We start from the raw sequence: 13,197 nt of genomic DNA, 5'->3' as shown, positions 1-13,197 counted from the left end.
TTTAGGATTCTAGATTAGGGGTTCAAAGGGAACAAGATGGAGGAAATTGGGTGTGTCTTGTCCTTTTTCTCCTTCTTCATGCCCTCCATGTTTCACTGCAGTGTTGGCATTTTTCTTTTGGTTTAGGCTGGGGACACACTGTTCAACGTAGGTGACAGATATTGGCACGTTATTGTAAATCCAGCACAGGTAGTTTCTGGTATTTAATGTTTGTAACATCCCACTGAGGGCAGAGCCCCACACGCTGCCCTGCAGGACAGAGCTGCGGCAGGGCAGCAGAACATGTTAGAGATAAACAGAATAAACAACCTTGAAACCAGCACAGACAAATTATGGCTTCTTCTTTGGCGGCGGGGCTGAAAGGCAGAGACTTTCTACAATCTCAGAATCACCAATACCACAGATTCTGACATGGGTGCAGGTTGGTCCTCAGTGTAGAGGCCCCATGGTGCTGTGTAGCCTGTCTATAGTATGTGAGGAGACAGGTCCTGGGAGGAAAATGCTGGTAACCAGGACAATGAATAGTGTTTGCCACTTACAGATTTTGGCTGCCCCCATGCCCAGTGGGGCTGTTTCTCACTGACAGGATGTGTCAGCCCTAATGTTTAGCTGTGACTGTAGGTGGGGTGTGCTGGGCATGCTTTGGTGCAGTGTCTGAGAGCACATGGCTGCTGGGGGAGGCAGAAGCCCATTGGAGCTGTGCAGGGCTCTCAGCATCCTGGCTCCTGGGCAGGTCCTTGAGATGGCTCTGAGGGGTGGTGGAGAGCAGGGAGAGGCTGCTCTGGTCCTGTGTCCCACTCCTACAAAGGGTTGTCATTAGGAGTCTCTTGAGACATGGCCACACACAGCTGGATGCTCTTTCCCTCACCATGGCAAAGGCTCATCCCAGTTTTCCCAGAGGGAGTGGCTCTTCCAGCTTCTCTCCTGAGATGGCTTGCTTCTATCTCTGGCAGTGTGTCAGGCCTGCCTGGATCCCAGGAGCATCCCTGGAGCTCCATGGGTCAGGGGTACTTTCAGCCAGCCAGGCTTCGCCCACTCACAAAGGAGCAGCTTTCCAGCTCTGGGAGATCTCCCACACAGTGTTTTCCTTTGCCTCAGACGTTCCCCAGCTGCCTTGGTGCTGAAGCTCTCCTGTATCAGCCCACTCTGATCCTGCTTCTTGTGAGGTTGGGAGGGCTGAGCCCATGAAGCAGCGTCTGCTCTTTGCAGGGCTGTGGGCAGCCTCAGGGCCTGCTGAGGCTGTCCTGGCACACCTACACTGCCTCTTCCCTTGCCTCCCTGCTCCCGACGTGCTCCTTGCCAGGACAGCTAGGCAAGAGCACGTCAAGGATGAGGGGATATCCTGGGAGGGTGCTGTGGAGGCCCTGACAAGAAGCATTGGGTAGAAGGGCCAGGGTAACCTGCCCTGAAGTCCTCACAACATGCAGTTTGTATTGTACTTAAGGGAGTGAGGAGCTGTGAGCTGCTTTGGTGCTACTTTGACAAATTTACTTTGGGAAGGACTTTACAAAGAGCAGAACTGCAGGAGATGCACACATTACACAACACTAGTAATAAAAGCATTAAATGAGTGGATCAGAAACAAGGCCAGGGGAATGGAAAGTATCAAGGCCTAAACTCCTGTTTTCCATTTAGCAGAGCTAGGATGCAGTGGAGAATGCAGACCATACATCCCTAAATTGTGTTTTGGGATTTGCTTTGTGAGTCCAGGAAGGCTGACTGCCAAGTTTTCTGCTTAAAACAGCCTTCAGAATACACAGAATGGGAAACTGCAGCAGGACTCCATGCCATCTTCCCTGGAGGACACAGATCAACTGTGAACATAAAGTCAAGCCTGTGCAGTCCAGAATAAGGGAAGGGAGTGATTCATATGAAAGCATCTAACACCACTTTGAGTTTTTAGGGTGTCTGAGATGTCCATGCAAGGCAGCAGATGTGCCACAGATAGACCTGTTCACTGGGCAAGATCCTGTCAGGGCACCAGTCACCTGTCTCTAAGCAGATCTCACCTCGGCCTGCTGACACCTCCATGGTTCCACACTGGTGTCCAAGCCAGCTGTGCAATCTGTAGCTGCGTGTCTGGGCTGAAGAAGGCAGGTCTTACAGGGGGAGCTGAGGGGGCTGGCAGTGCTCCTGGTACCTTCTGAGCAATGTGAGACACACATCACAGTGCACCAAGAGGATTCAGCAGCCTCCTGGCTTCAAAGATACTGCTGCTGTGTGGCTCGAGCTTGGTTGTTTCTCTTAGGTCGTGCTCTCAGCTGGAGGCCACGCAGTGGGGCACAACTGCTGCCCATGGGGCTATGGAAGGAGATGCAGTGGCTGCTCCTCTCCACAGCCCTGGAGGTTCCTTCCCCTCAGCTCTCTTTTCTTTGCAGCAGACAGGTTCGGTTTCAAAGGAGTCAGACCCTGCCCGCCCGTGGGCACCGGGGGGGCAGGAGCTCCCTGAGAAAGCGGCAGTCCCTGCCCCGATCGTTTTTCAGGTACTGGTAGCACTGAGTGTGAAACCCACCCCTGCATGTGTGTGCCAGGGCTGTTGTGAACTGCACAGAGTCTGGCTGTTGCTGAGATCACATTGCCTTCCCAGGACTGTCCAAGAGGCCTACAGACAGGCAGAGTGAGAAAGTTCATGTGTGCCTCTAACAGAAAACGATTGTCACTCCTACTAAATGTGTAGGCAGCTGTCAATAAGTAGCATGGACTAACAAGCTGTCCACCCGCCAGCCTCACTCCCTCCTGCCTTTCCTAACAAGCTGTCAACCTCCTGGTGTTCACCATAGCTGGAATATCTCCCCAGGGCAGCCTTAGCCCAGCCTGCCTTTGCTGGCAGCAGTGCAGCATATGTTGGCCCCAAAGCCTTCTTGGGGCAGGAGGGGAAGGAGAGGAAGCAGCACCAAACAGACCCCGTTGTGTTGGTCCAGAGGGGCTCAGAGCTGATGAATGGAATACAGCATCCACTCTTTCCCTATTGACATCGTGGCTTTTTCTAATGCAACTGTGACTGTCTTCTTTTTGAGGTGGAGGTCTTTGTTTACTCAGCACCAAGGAGATGAGCCACTCCAGGAGTCCAGGGCACAACAGGCCCATTGAGCATCACCCCAAATCTGGAGTTTAGGAAACTTCTAAATCAGTCAGGCAGCGTGATTTTGTGCATGGCAGGGACAGGACCTAATGCCCTGTATTCCTGTCCTGCCATCCCGGCATTGGCCTGCTGCCACTCTGGCACTGTGACCTTCTTTGGGGCTGCTTGTGTTTGGCCTTGGGCTTTCAGGGCTGCTTGGCTCATCATGACAGGAGAGTGACAGCTGACTCTGGTGTTGGTTGTTACAGTGCCCTGGGGACTCCACAGGATGTGATGGAGCTCCCCAGCTGAACAGAGGCATTCAGCATCTTCCCAGGGTGCTCCAGATGCCCTAAACTCTTTAGTGGATGATTTTGGCTGTGATCAGGGAGGAGTGGGACAGCTCTTCTCCCTGGCCCTCGCCTAGCTGTGGTCTCTGGCAGTTCCAGAGTGTTCCTCACAGTGCCAACAGCTGTGGTGGTGCTTGTCCTTCCAGGCCGATGGGAGCACAGTTTTGGAGAGCTCTGCTGCTGAGTGGTGCCACTCCTCAGCAGGCTCATGTGGGCCCAAATGACCCTCAGCCCCTCTCCCTCTGAGGCCCTATGCATGGGCTTGTCACCCAAGGTCACCTTACTGTTGAAATAGTGGTTACAGCAGTATTTCTGTGGGGAGCCCTCTGCGTGGTCACACTGCTCTGTGGTGTGTGTTGTGCCAGAGCAACTGGCAGCTTGAGCTCTGTGCTATGGGCTTGGTGAGTCTGTCAGGGCAGGGGCTGGCCCTGGGCCCTTGCTCTGGATGGAGAGGAAGATTGCTTCAAGGAGATGTGGGTCTGTGGGAGCAGAGAGGTGCCCCAAGATTTTCACATAGCCCCATCTCCAAAGGCTAGCACGTTGACTTACTGGTGGCATTTGGGTCACTGAGGTCAGGTGAATTCCAGCAGTGGCCCACATGACCTCTGAAGGGTCTGTTCTGTATCATTGTGAGAACAGGGAGGGCTGTGGAAAATGTGTGGTGGTGATTGCATATGGAAGGTTTTAGCCAGCAAGGCTGTGGATTTCTAACACAGCTTTGATGTGGTGGCAGAGCAACTTCACCTGTTGGTTGATGGGGTTTTTGCTTGGAAGGGTACAAGAGCACAGGACTAATTTCCTGTCTCCAGTGCACTGTCTCAGTTCCCCTGTGTGGCCTAATTCTAGATTTATCCCTGCCTTTACTCCAGTGTGTATTTTAATGCTCACTTTGTGATCTGTGAGGTCTTGCTTCTCAGCAGCTGGAGATCTTGCCCCCAAGCAGGAGGGCTGAGGCCAGGGGTTTGGGTTTGGCTTGGACTTCCAGGTTTCAACACCTGGGCCAGGCAGCTGTAGGCTGAGAGAGTTTGTCATCTCCTGAGGATGGATTAGCCATGGTGGGAACTGCTTGGCAGGGCTGCCACGACGCCTGTAAGTTTAGGGTACCAGCTGTCCTCCAGGATTTGAAATAGGCTTTTAGCCTGACTTATCCTGATCCCTCCCTGCCTTCCTTGGGATTTTGCTTCTGATCCACTGCTCTTCTGTGGCAGCAGCCACGTGGCAGCAAATCTGCCTTGTGGCTGCAGCCTTGTGCTCCTGCTTCTGCAACCAGCAGCTTAGAAGTGTGTGTGTCTGCCTTTGCAGAGACCAGAACTGCAGCAAGTTTTGCTGTTAATGCAACCCTTGAGGAGGTTAGAAACCCTGCAGCATGAGATGGAGAAGTTAGGGAGATTCTGGGAGTGTGGAGGGGAGGCTGGGAGAGAAGAGAGATTTCTGGTGGATTTTGGGACAAGTTACAGAGCTATGAAATGGTACAGTCTTACAATGGGGACCCAGAGCTGGCCTGAAGATGGTAAGTGTTTGCAATAGATGGTTTTTAAAGTAAAAAAACACCTTTCATCAAGTTATTTTCTGAATTTCTGTGCCATTTCTTTTCCTTTATTTTTAGAAAAACTCGGAACAAACTGTCCTTTGCCCACAGTGAATATCTCCTGTCATTTTTCTTCTGTCTTAAGAGACAGAATGCTGTTGATGGTCAAACATTTCTGGCCAGCATCTGTCAGGTTGCTAAAACCAGTTGAGGACAAGCTGCGAGATGCTCCTTGGGAAAGAATCCTGAACTGGGGTGGGCTGGAAGTGACCACCAGGGCTTTGTCTTTTCACGTGCATAGTCCAAGCAAACATCCTTCTTCTTAGCCCTTGTCTGCTGGCATCTTTCAGAGGCACAGCAGACTGGTTTGGGGTGAGCAAAGACAGCGATGCCACGCAGAAATGGCAGAGGAAGAGCCTCCGGCACTGCAGCCTGCGCTACGGGAAGCTCAAGCCTCAGGTCATCCGGGAGATGGACCTGCCCAGCCAGGACAACATTTCTCTGACAAGCACAGAGACCCCTCCTCCTCTCTACGTGGGACCCTGCCAGCTGGGCATGCAGAAGGTGAGTGACCTGGGACAGAGGGACAGAGGGCAAGGCCATTGCTGAGCTCCCTGCTCGGTGTCTTCAGCACTGACCTGTCTGTGGGCTGAGCTCTGCCTCAACACATCTGGGCTCTGTGCTCAGACACTTCTCAGGTCCCAGGTATGGTTTGGCAGCTCTCTCTCCAGCAGCCTCTGTCTGAGATCCCTCAGCTGTGCTGGTGGCTCGGAGCTGTGTTTGTCATGCTGTGGCTGTGGTCAGCAGGGGTGTGCAGCATGACCAGCAGCTCTCAGCCCAGGCTTTCTGCTGCCATTTTGAAGGACAGAATTGTGTTGTACCCAGAGGAACCACTATGCTGGACCCAAATGTACAGTTGCAAGGGACATTTGCCCTGCCCCAATCAGAATGCAGGCTGTAGCACAACTACTGTCCCCATAGAAACCTGGTTGTATTTTAGGACTTTGAAAAGTTGCATCAATGGTGCTACTGCTCTGCTTATGGGTCCTCAGAAGTGGTTTTGAGTGCCTGCAAAGGGCACCTGGGTTTGGTGCTGCCTTCTGCTCATTACCTTTAAGTGTGACCCAAGGGGGCAGAGTCCAGATGAGCACATCCAGTGCCCAGAACTAATCACAATACCCAGCTCTTCCCACTGCTCCCCTCAGTGACACTAATTGGCGTGGCTGATGGCTGTGCTTTGGTGAGCACCGCTGGGTGACTGGGAAACCAATTCCTTCCAAAGCAGGTCAGTCTGTGACCTGCAGCCTGGTGGCATCACTAAAGCAGAGGAGAGTGTAGTGCATTTTTCAGTCACATTTTGCCTTGTTGTCTAATTTTCTGTTAAATGTCTTGCACCTAATCTTTGGTCACAGGAGACTTAGAAATATTGTTGAGCTGTTTGTGGGCTACATTAAATCAGAGCGTGGTGTCAATAGGTGTGAGGCCATTAAGCTTCCTGTTGAGTGTGCAACTGTAGATTAAAAAAGCTCGTAAAACCTTGGGATAAAGCATAGAGGTCTTATGGAAACCACAGCTGGGATGATGTAAGGACAGAGGCAAGGTTTGTAGCTGAAGGCAATGTTTTCATTACGTTGATTTGTATGTTTGGAATAAGTGAGAGCACTGGCCTGAGGAGTCCCAAAGAAGGGCTTACAGCTCCTGGAAGCTTGCCTGCTTTATCCAGCTGTTAAATTTAATTAATGGAAGCAGATGTAAATATACAGTAAAGTTTCAACAGGATAACAGGAAACTGCTTAAGTCCTGGGCTGTCCACTATCAGGAAGGAAACTAGCTGAAGAAAGAACATTTCTGTTTTCAGGGATTTCTCAAACTCCTATTTAGGCAGCACGTTCTCTGACTGTTGAGCTCATTGGCATGGGAGACAGTGAAACCAAGAGCTTAAGAAGGGCTGGAGAAGGTTTGGAGTCTTATGTGAGATGCTGGTACAGACTGGTTGACAATAGTCAAAAGAGAAGAAAACCCAATAGGCTATTCCTTATCTCCCTATTGTACAATTGCTTGTCGGTCCCTGCAGGCTGGTTCTTGGTCAATCCCAGGAGCCAGGCCCCTTTCATGGGCTCCAGAAGAGAGAGGAGGCTTGGTAGGAAAGGCTTTGGGGGTGGAAGGACTGATGGGCTGCTCCTCTTGGCAGATCATCGACCCCCTGGCACGGGGGCGAGCGTTCCGGATGGCCGAGGACGCGGACGGCTGCAGCGTGCCCCACACGCCCATCACGCCCGGGGCCACCTCCCTCTGCTCCTTCAGCAGCTCCCGCTCGGGCTTCAACCGCCTCCCGCGGCGCCGCAAGCGCGAGTCCGTGGCCAAAATGAGCTTCCGAGCGGCCGCCGCGCTGGTGAAGGTACACGGCCCGGAGGGTCTCTGCCTGGGACACGGGGGCAAGGAGCCTCAGCAGAGGGGATGGGGATAGCTGGGCTGGAGGGGAGGAAATGGAGTCACCTCCTGGTGTGTTGCAGCCATGTCTACAGCAGGCAGGATTGGCAAGAAAGCGGGGATGGTGGTTCGGTTTTGGTGCAGGTCTTGCTTTTCTTTATTGGCCTGGGGACGTTGACTACCATGGCCAGCAGCCTCAGAGCAGGTCCAGTTCAGCCTGGCTGGACCTTTGGGTGGTCCATGTGCACCTGGTAAGCAGCCAGGGAAGAGCAGAAATACCTGGCTCTTGCTGTACAAGTCTCTTCATCCTGCCCTGTGCCTGCTGTCCTGGGCTCAGCGATGGTTTTTGCTGTGTCCAGTAGCAGCCAGCACTGTGGTTTGGTCAGACACTTTGTACAGTATGTGCTAGAGGAGCACGTGGCAAGCCTGGAGGTGGGTGCTGTGGGTTGAGAAGTGGGGTGACAGCTGTGTGTCCCACCAGAAAGGTGTCACACATCACATCTGCTGTGCTCCATCCACAAGCATGAGCCAAGCTCAGCACTTGGGCTGGGGTGGGTTTGTGAGCTGAGGCTCTGGCAGTGCCCCCATGTCCCTGTCCCTGGCTGCAGGGCCGCTCTGTGAAGGACAGCACCCTGAGGAGGGCCCAGCGGCGCAGCTTCACCCCCGCCAGCTTCCTGGAGGAGGACACGGTGGATTTCCCAGATGAGCTCGACACTTCCTTCTTCGCTCGGGTGAGGGGCAGGTCCGGCGTGGTGCTGGCCCAGGAGCAGGCACAGGACTCTGGTTCTGGCAGGACCAGAGTGTGTTACAGAGAGCAGCACTGCTTTCTGCCAGGGCTGCTGTCTGAAATGGGATGCTGGCTGCTTCTGATGGCACTGCTGTCTCTCTGCCCAGGAAGGAGTCCTTCATGAGGAGCTCTCTACTTACCCAGATGAAGTGTTCGAGTCACCATCAGAAGCTGCAATCAAAGATGCTGAAGTGAAACCTCCAGATCAGACAGATCTCACAGGAGGTGCTTTGGACAAAAATGAGCTTGAAAGAAGCCACTTACTACTGTGAGTATCTTCATTGGTAGCTGCCAAAGCGTAACATAGGGTAGCCAACCCATTTGGAGTGGGGCCTCCTGCATGGAAGAAGCCAAGATCTGAGTGCTGTGGGTGTTTGGTGCAGAGTTCAGAGCAGTGCAGTGATGGGTTTTCTTTAAATCCAGTTGAAGACCTCCTGCCCCAGCTACTCATGATGTGAAAGGTGACTCAGAGGCCAGTCACTCCAGCAACTTCCAGCTTCATACTAATGTGTTTCAGAGATTGTATCATACCTTGAGGAAGCAAAAGACACTTTAAATCAGCTGTGAGGATGCTGAGGGCCCAGCCTTTGGCTATGGAGAGCATGGCAAAGTGAGAAAGCTGTTGCCCTTGCCACAGTCACCAGTAACTGTTCTCATGCTCCAAGGAGCGGTGAAGCATTGCAGAGTGTCAAGCTGGGCTGCATTCCTCACTTGAAATGAGAAAAAGGTGTGGCACTGATGCTGAGAGCCCTACAAATATGTGGGTGGTGCTGTACTGTATGCCTGGATTTTTTCCACCTGAGTAACTGGTACTGAGTAATTGCTCTGAGCTGCTTCCGAGTCAGCTCACCCCAGCAGAGAGCTCTGCTGGGTGTGAACATGGAGCAGACAGGGAGGTCCTTGTTGTGGTTCTGCTGCTCTCAGCCCGTCTTGCTGTGTTGGCACTTTCCCTTCAAGTGTTTCCAAGAGCTTCACTCAGTTTAACATAAGGGGAAGCACAAGTGGTGGGAGTTTGTTGTCACTCCTCTGAGATGGTTTCAGTCTTCTTGGCTCCCTTTGGATCTCCTCTTATTTACTGAGGAAAATACATTTTTTTCACACTTCAGAGAGCTGTTATCAGAGTCACAGTTGGGTGTCCTTTCACGTGGTGAGGTGTTTGTTTGGGCATGGGGAGATTTCCAGCTGGAAACACTGGGAGGCAGCCTGTCCGCCCCACAGAAACCACTTGACCTCCTGGGCAAGAGCAGGCTGCAGTGGAACCTGCACCTTCTGCTGCAGAAGGACTTTCCAAGGGGAAGCTGGGATATTCAAATGCATCTTCTGCATGGTGCAGTATGAAAAGAGCTGAAGTTTCCAGCAGTATTTTGTCTACAGAGGTTCAGATTCTCCCTGATGCTGTTGCTTGCCTGTACTTCAGAGCTGTCATGATCTCTCCAGATACTCCAGTCATCTTTCAGAAGAAAGGTTGTTGGCTGTTTTCTCTCAGCACTTCTGACAAGCACTGTCTTTGTGCAGAGTGGGACATTTGGGGGGCCAGAGGAGGTACACTGGACTAAAGCACATGTTGGGAGCATGCCTCCTGCAGTGCCAGGCAATGAGGAGGGTGAAATGGGTCTTTTTGGTCAAGTCTGAGTGCTGCAGATGTGACCTTCACACTGCTGTCTTAGAGCAAGGAAATTCAAATCTAGCTGGATGTCATGGAAAATTATTCACCAGTAACCTGTGCAATGTTTATCAGATCTATTTTGACAAAAAAGCCTTCTTTTAGCTCAGAATACTTGCGATTTTTATTGCGTTGTTGAAGCCTGCTGTTTTTTATTCTGAAAATGCACACATTGGTACAAATAAGGGAGGAATGGGAGAGAGGCTGGGAGAGGTAGCTGGTACAGCTTGCAGCCTGTGACAGTGCTGCTTTCTTGGTCTGGGAAGCTGCTCAGATTCATTTTTGTCCAGTTTGCCAGTCCAGTCACATTGAAATGACATTGAAAGGTGGGTATTTCCACTGCTGGGCTAAACTCCACTTCCATTTCATAGCAGAGGGCAGATAAGAGGATTGAAGTAGGGGAGGAAGTGGACATGCCTGAGGCTGCAGAGGTGCCTGTTTCAGCCTCCCTGTTTCAGCCTGTTGCTGAAACACTTTAAAGCCTTGAGAGCTCCGCAGTGGTGGGGCTTAGTTTGGCACAGCAACCTTGTGCCACACTCTGTGTGTTTGCTGTGCTTTCTGCCACTTCTGTGCTTTCCTTTCCTGGCTCTGTGCAACCCTTTGAAGTACAGCTCCCACTTCAGGGCACCTTGTCTGCCATCAGCTGCTGCCCAGCCCAGAGCCCAGGCAGAGGCTCTGCTGCCACCAAAGGCCACGGGAAGGCTGATTGATCCCTACTGCTGTCCTGCTTTTGATTTCAGCCCCCTGGAGCGAGGCTGGAGGAAGCAGAAGGACGGGGCCCTGGCGCAGCCCAAGGTGCGCTTGCGGCAGGAGGTGGTGAGCGTGGGCCCGCAGAAGCGAGGGCAGCGCATCGCCGTGCCCGTGAGGAAGCTCTTTGCCAAGGAGAAGAGGCCCTATGGGCTGGGCATGGTGGGCAAGCTGACCAACAGGACGTACCGCAAGCGCATCGACAGCTACGTCAAACGGCAGATCGAGGACATGGATGACCACAGGTGAGAGCTGTGGGAATCCAGGGCTTCCCTCTGTCTGCTCTGGCAGGTCTGGGACCCTGGCAGGTCAGGAACCCCCTGTACAGAGCCCCCAGAGACACTGTCTCTGATCTCTGTCCATGGAAAAGAGTTTTCAATCTTACAGGATCAATTACAAGCTCTGAGTGTTTGATATAAATGATAATTAAGTGTGGCACGGGTGCAAAAGTAAAATTTTAGGATTCTAGATTAGGGGTTCAGAGGGGACAAGATGGAGGAAATTGGGTGTGCCTTGTCCTTTTTCTCCTTCTTCATGCCCTCCATGTTTCACTGTAGTGTTGGCATTTTTCTGTTGGTTCAGGCTGGGGACACACTGTCCAACGTAGGTGACAGATATTGGCACGTTATTGTAAATCCAGCACAGGTAGTTTCTGGTATTCAATGTTTGTAACATCCCACTGAGGGCAGAGCCCCACACGCTGCCCTGCAGGACAGACCTGTGGCAGGGCAGCAGAACATGTTAGAGATAAACAGAATAAACAACCTTGAAACCAGCACAGACGAATTATGGCTTCTGCTTTGGCAGCGGGGCTGAAAGACAGAGACTTTCTACAATCTCAGAATCATCAATAGCACAGATTCTGACAAGAGCTGCGCTCACAGCGGGTTCCCCATGAGCTGCTGAGTGCAGGATTGCTGCTGGCCCTCGGGCACTCGGGTCACTGGGTGCTGCTGAGCCCCCCATGTTTGTCCCTTGGAGTGCAGAGCAGCGTGTTTGTGTCACCGTGTGCTGGGACCTCACCCAGCTCCTCATGGCGTGTCTGTGTCTCTGCTGCCTGGAGGAACTGCAGGTCTCTGTGCCACCACCACTGTCCTGTGGTGAACAGCAGGGCTCAGCTATCCCTGCCTCTGGTCACTCCCCTGGAGTCATTATTTCAGAAACACAGCACAGTTTAGTGTCAGGCTTTGGTGTTCCCATGGATGTTTCCTTGGGAAAGGGTGGTTGTCCAGGGTAATGGGGGAGTCAGAGTGAACAGGTTCTGTCTTCAGCAAGACCTTAGGTCATTGCCTCCTGTCCTGTGCACTCCTAGGTGATCCTGGCCACGTACCCCAGATTTTGGTGAGGTTTCTGGGGAAAAATAGCAACTTTTCCCCTCTGTTCTGTTAGCAGATGTAATATGCCTGTGTTTCTGCCTCTGATCCTTTCCCCTTCCCTCCATGCAGGCCTTTCTTCACTTACTGGGTCACCTTTGTGCATTCACTCATCACCATCCTCGCTGTGTGCATCTACGGCATCGCCCCTGTGGGGTTCTCACAGCATGAGACTGTTGATTCAGTAAGTGAATCCCCCAACATGCCTGGGGTGTGATTGAGTTTAGCCCTCAGCTGTTGTGTCACAGCATGCTGGCTCCTTTTCTCCTGGCTGGGTGGCTGCTGTCCAGCCTGGGGGGCTGCCTGGAGGGTCTCTGGGGGCCCCCACACCACCTCCTGTCCCTCCTGCAGCCACAGTGCTCCTGATGTCAGATTGTATCTGACACGAAGCACAGTGGCTGTGCTGGCAGCACTTCCAGACAGCTTGTTCCCCTCCTGGTGGAGACCAAAAGGATGATCATGGCAGGGAAATACTTTGAGCCTGTGCTAAGTTTTTGCAACAGTGGCAGGATTTTCCTTCTGCCAGGGGCAAAACTGACTTGTCTGACTTTGGGAGCTGATTTGAAGCTGTTTGTAGCCTTCCCACACATTGTTAAAGGTTTCTGGGATACAGGTATCTCTACAGCCATGTCCCTGCTCCATGCAGGAGATGCCCTGGGGATCTTCTCAGCTGCATATCTGACAGCTTTCACAGCACCTGGGCCTGCACTGCCTGTGGGTGCTGCCTGTGCTGCTCAGCTCTGTGGAGCTTTGTGCAGGCTCAGGCCACTCCAAGGGCTCCAGGCCCTGGGATTTCTTGAAAGCTGAAGTAGCCAGAGATAGACATTTTGGATAAAACCTCAACATGAAGGTGCCCACACCTTGATGGGGTTTTACATGTGATCCTGCAAAAAGCCAGATGGAGAGAGCTGTGGGCCCTGCCATTGGCTGTGGGGATTGCTGTTCATCCTGGGGGCTGTTTTCACCGTCCCTGCTGCTTTCCCTGCTGACCCTGGGGGCTGGAGCTCACAGGGCTCTTGCTTTCTCTCCTTGTAGGTCTTACGAAACAGAGGGGTTTATGAAAATGTCAAATATGTTCAGCAGGAAAACTTCTGGATCGGCCCCAGCTCAGTGAGTGCTGCTGGTGGGACTGTTAGTGGGTGGATGGGGACTGTGTGCTGCAGCTGTGCCACCCCATGGACCAGAGCCCTCTGCTGCTTGGAGCTCAGGGATCTGCTGTCACTGTCAGGGAGCAGCAGTGCTCCCAGCCCCAACTACC

At 52.6% G+C, this 13,197-nt stretch overlaps 1 protein-coding gene across 8 annotated transcripts in view; it reads left to right on the top strand.

Annotated features, from left to right (window-relative positions):
• Positions 1–13,197, top strand: part of RHBDF1 (rhomboid 5 homolog 1) — a 35,576-nt gene that overhangs the window by 17,023 nt on the left and 5,356 nt on the right. For 3 of the 8 annotated variants that reach the window (XM_030284682.4, XM_030284680.4, XM_030284676.4), the window contains exons 4-11: positions 2,379–2,483; positions 5,290–5,503; positions 7,131–7,337; positions 7,978–8,100; positions 8,264–8,424; positions 10,560–10,811; positions 12,012–12,123; positions 12,975–13,049. In XM_030284682.4, the coding sequence (XP_030140542.4) occupies positions 2,379–2,483; positions 5,290–5,503; positions 7,131–7,337; positions 7,978–8,100; positions 8,264–8,424; positions 10,560–10,811; positions 12,012–12,123; positions 12,975–13,049 (1,249 nt within the window). Of the gene's footprint in view, positions 1–2,378; positions 2,484–5,265; positions 5,504–7,130; positions 7,338–7,977; positions 8,101–8,263; positions 8,425–10,559; positions 10,812–12,011; positions 12,124–12,974; positions 13,050–13,197 lie in introns of all 8 variants that reach the window. The other 5 variants (XM_030284681.4, XM_030284678.4, XM_072935687.1 and 2 more) reach the window with 3 other exon arrangements.

This window comes from Taeniopygia guttata, chromosome 14 (genome assembly GCF_048771995.1).
Source record: "Taeniopygia guttata chromosome 14, bTaeGut7.mat, whole genome shotgun sequence".
Classification (NCBI taxonomy): Eukaryota; Metazoa; Chordata; class Aves; order Passeriformes; family Estrildidae; genus Taeniopygia; species Taeniopygia guttata.
The sequence above is the reverse complement of the archived record's forward strand: the minus strand, read 5'-3'. Positions and strand labels throughout refer to the sequence as shown.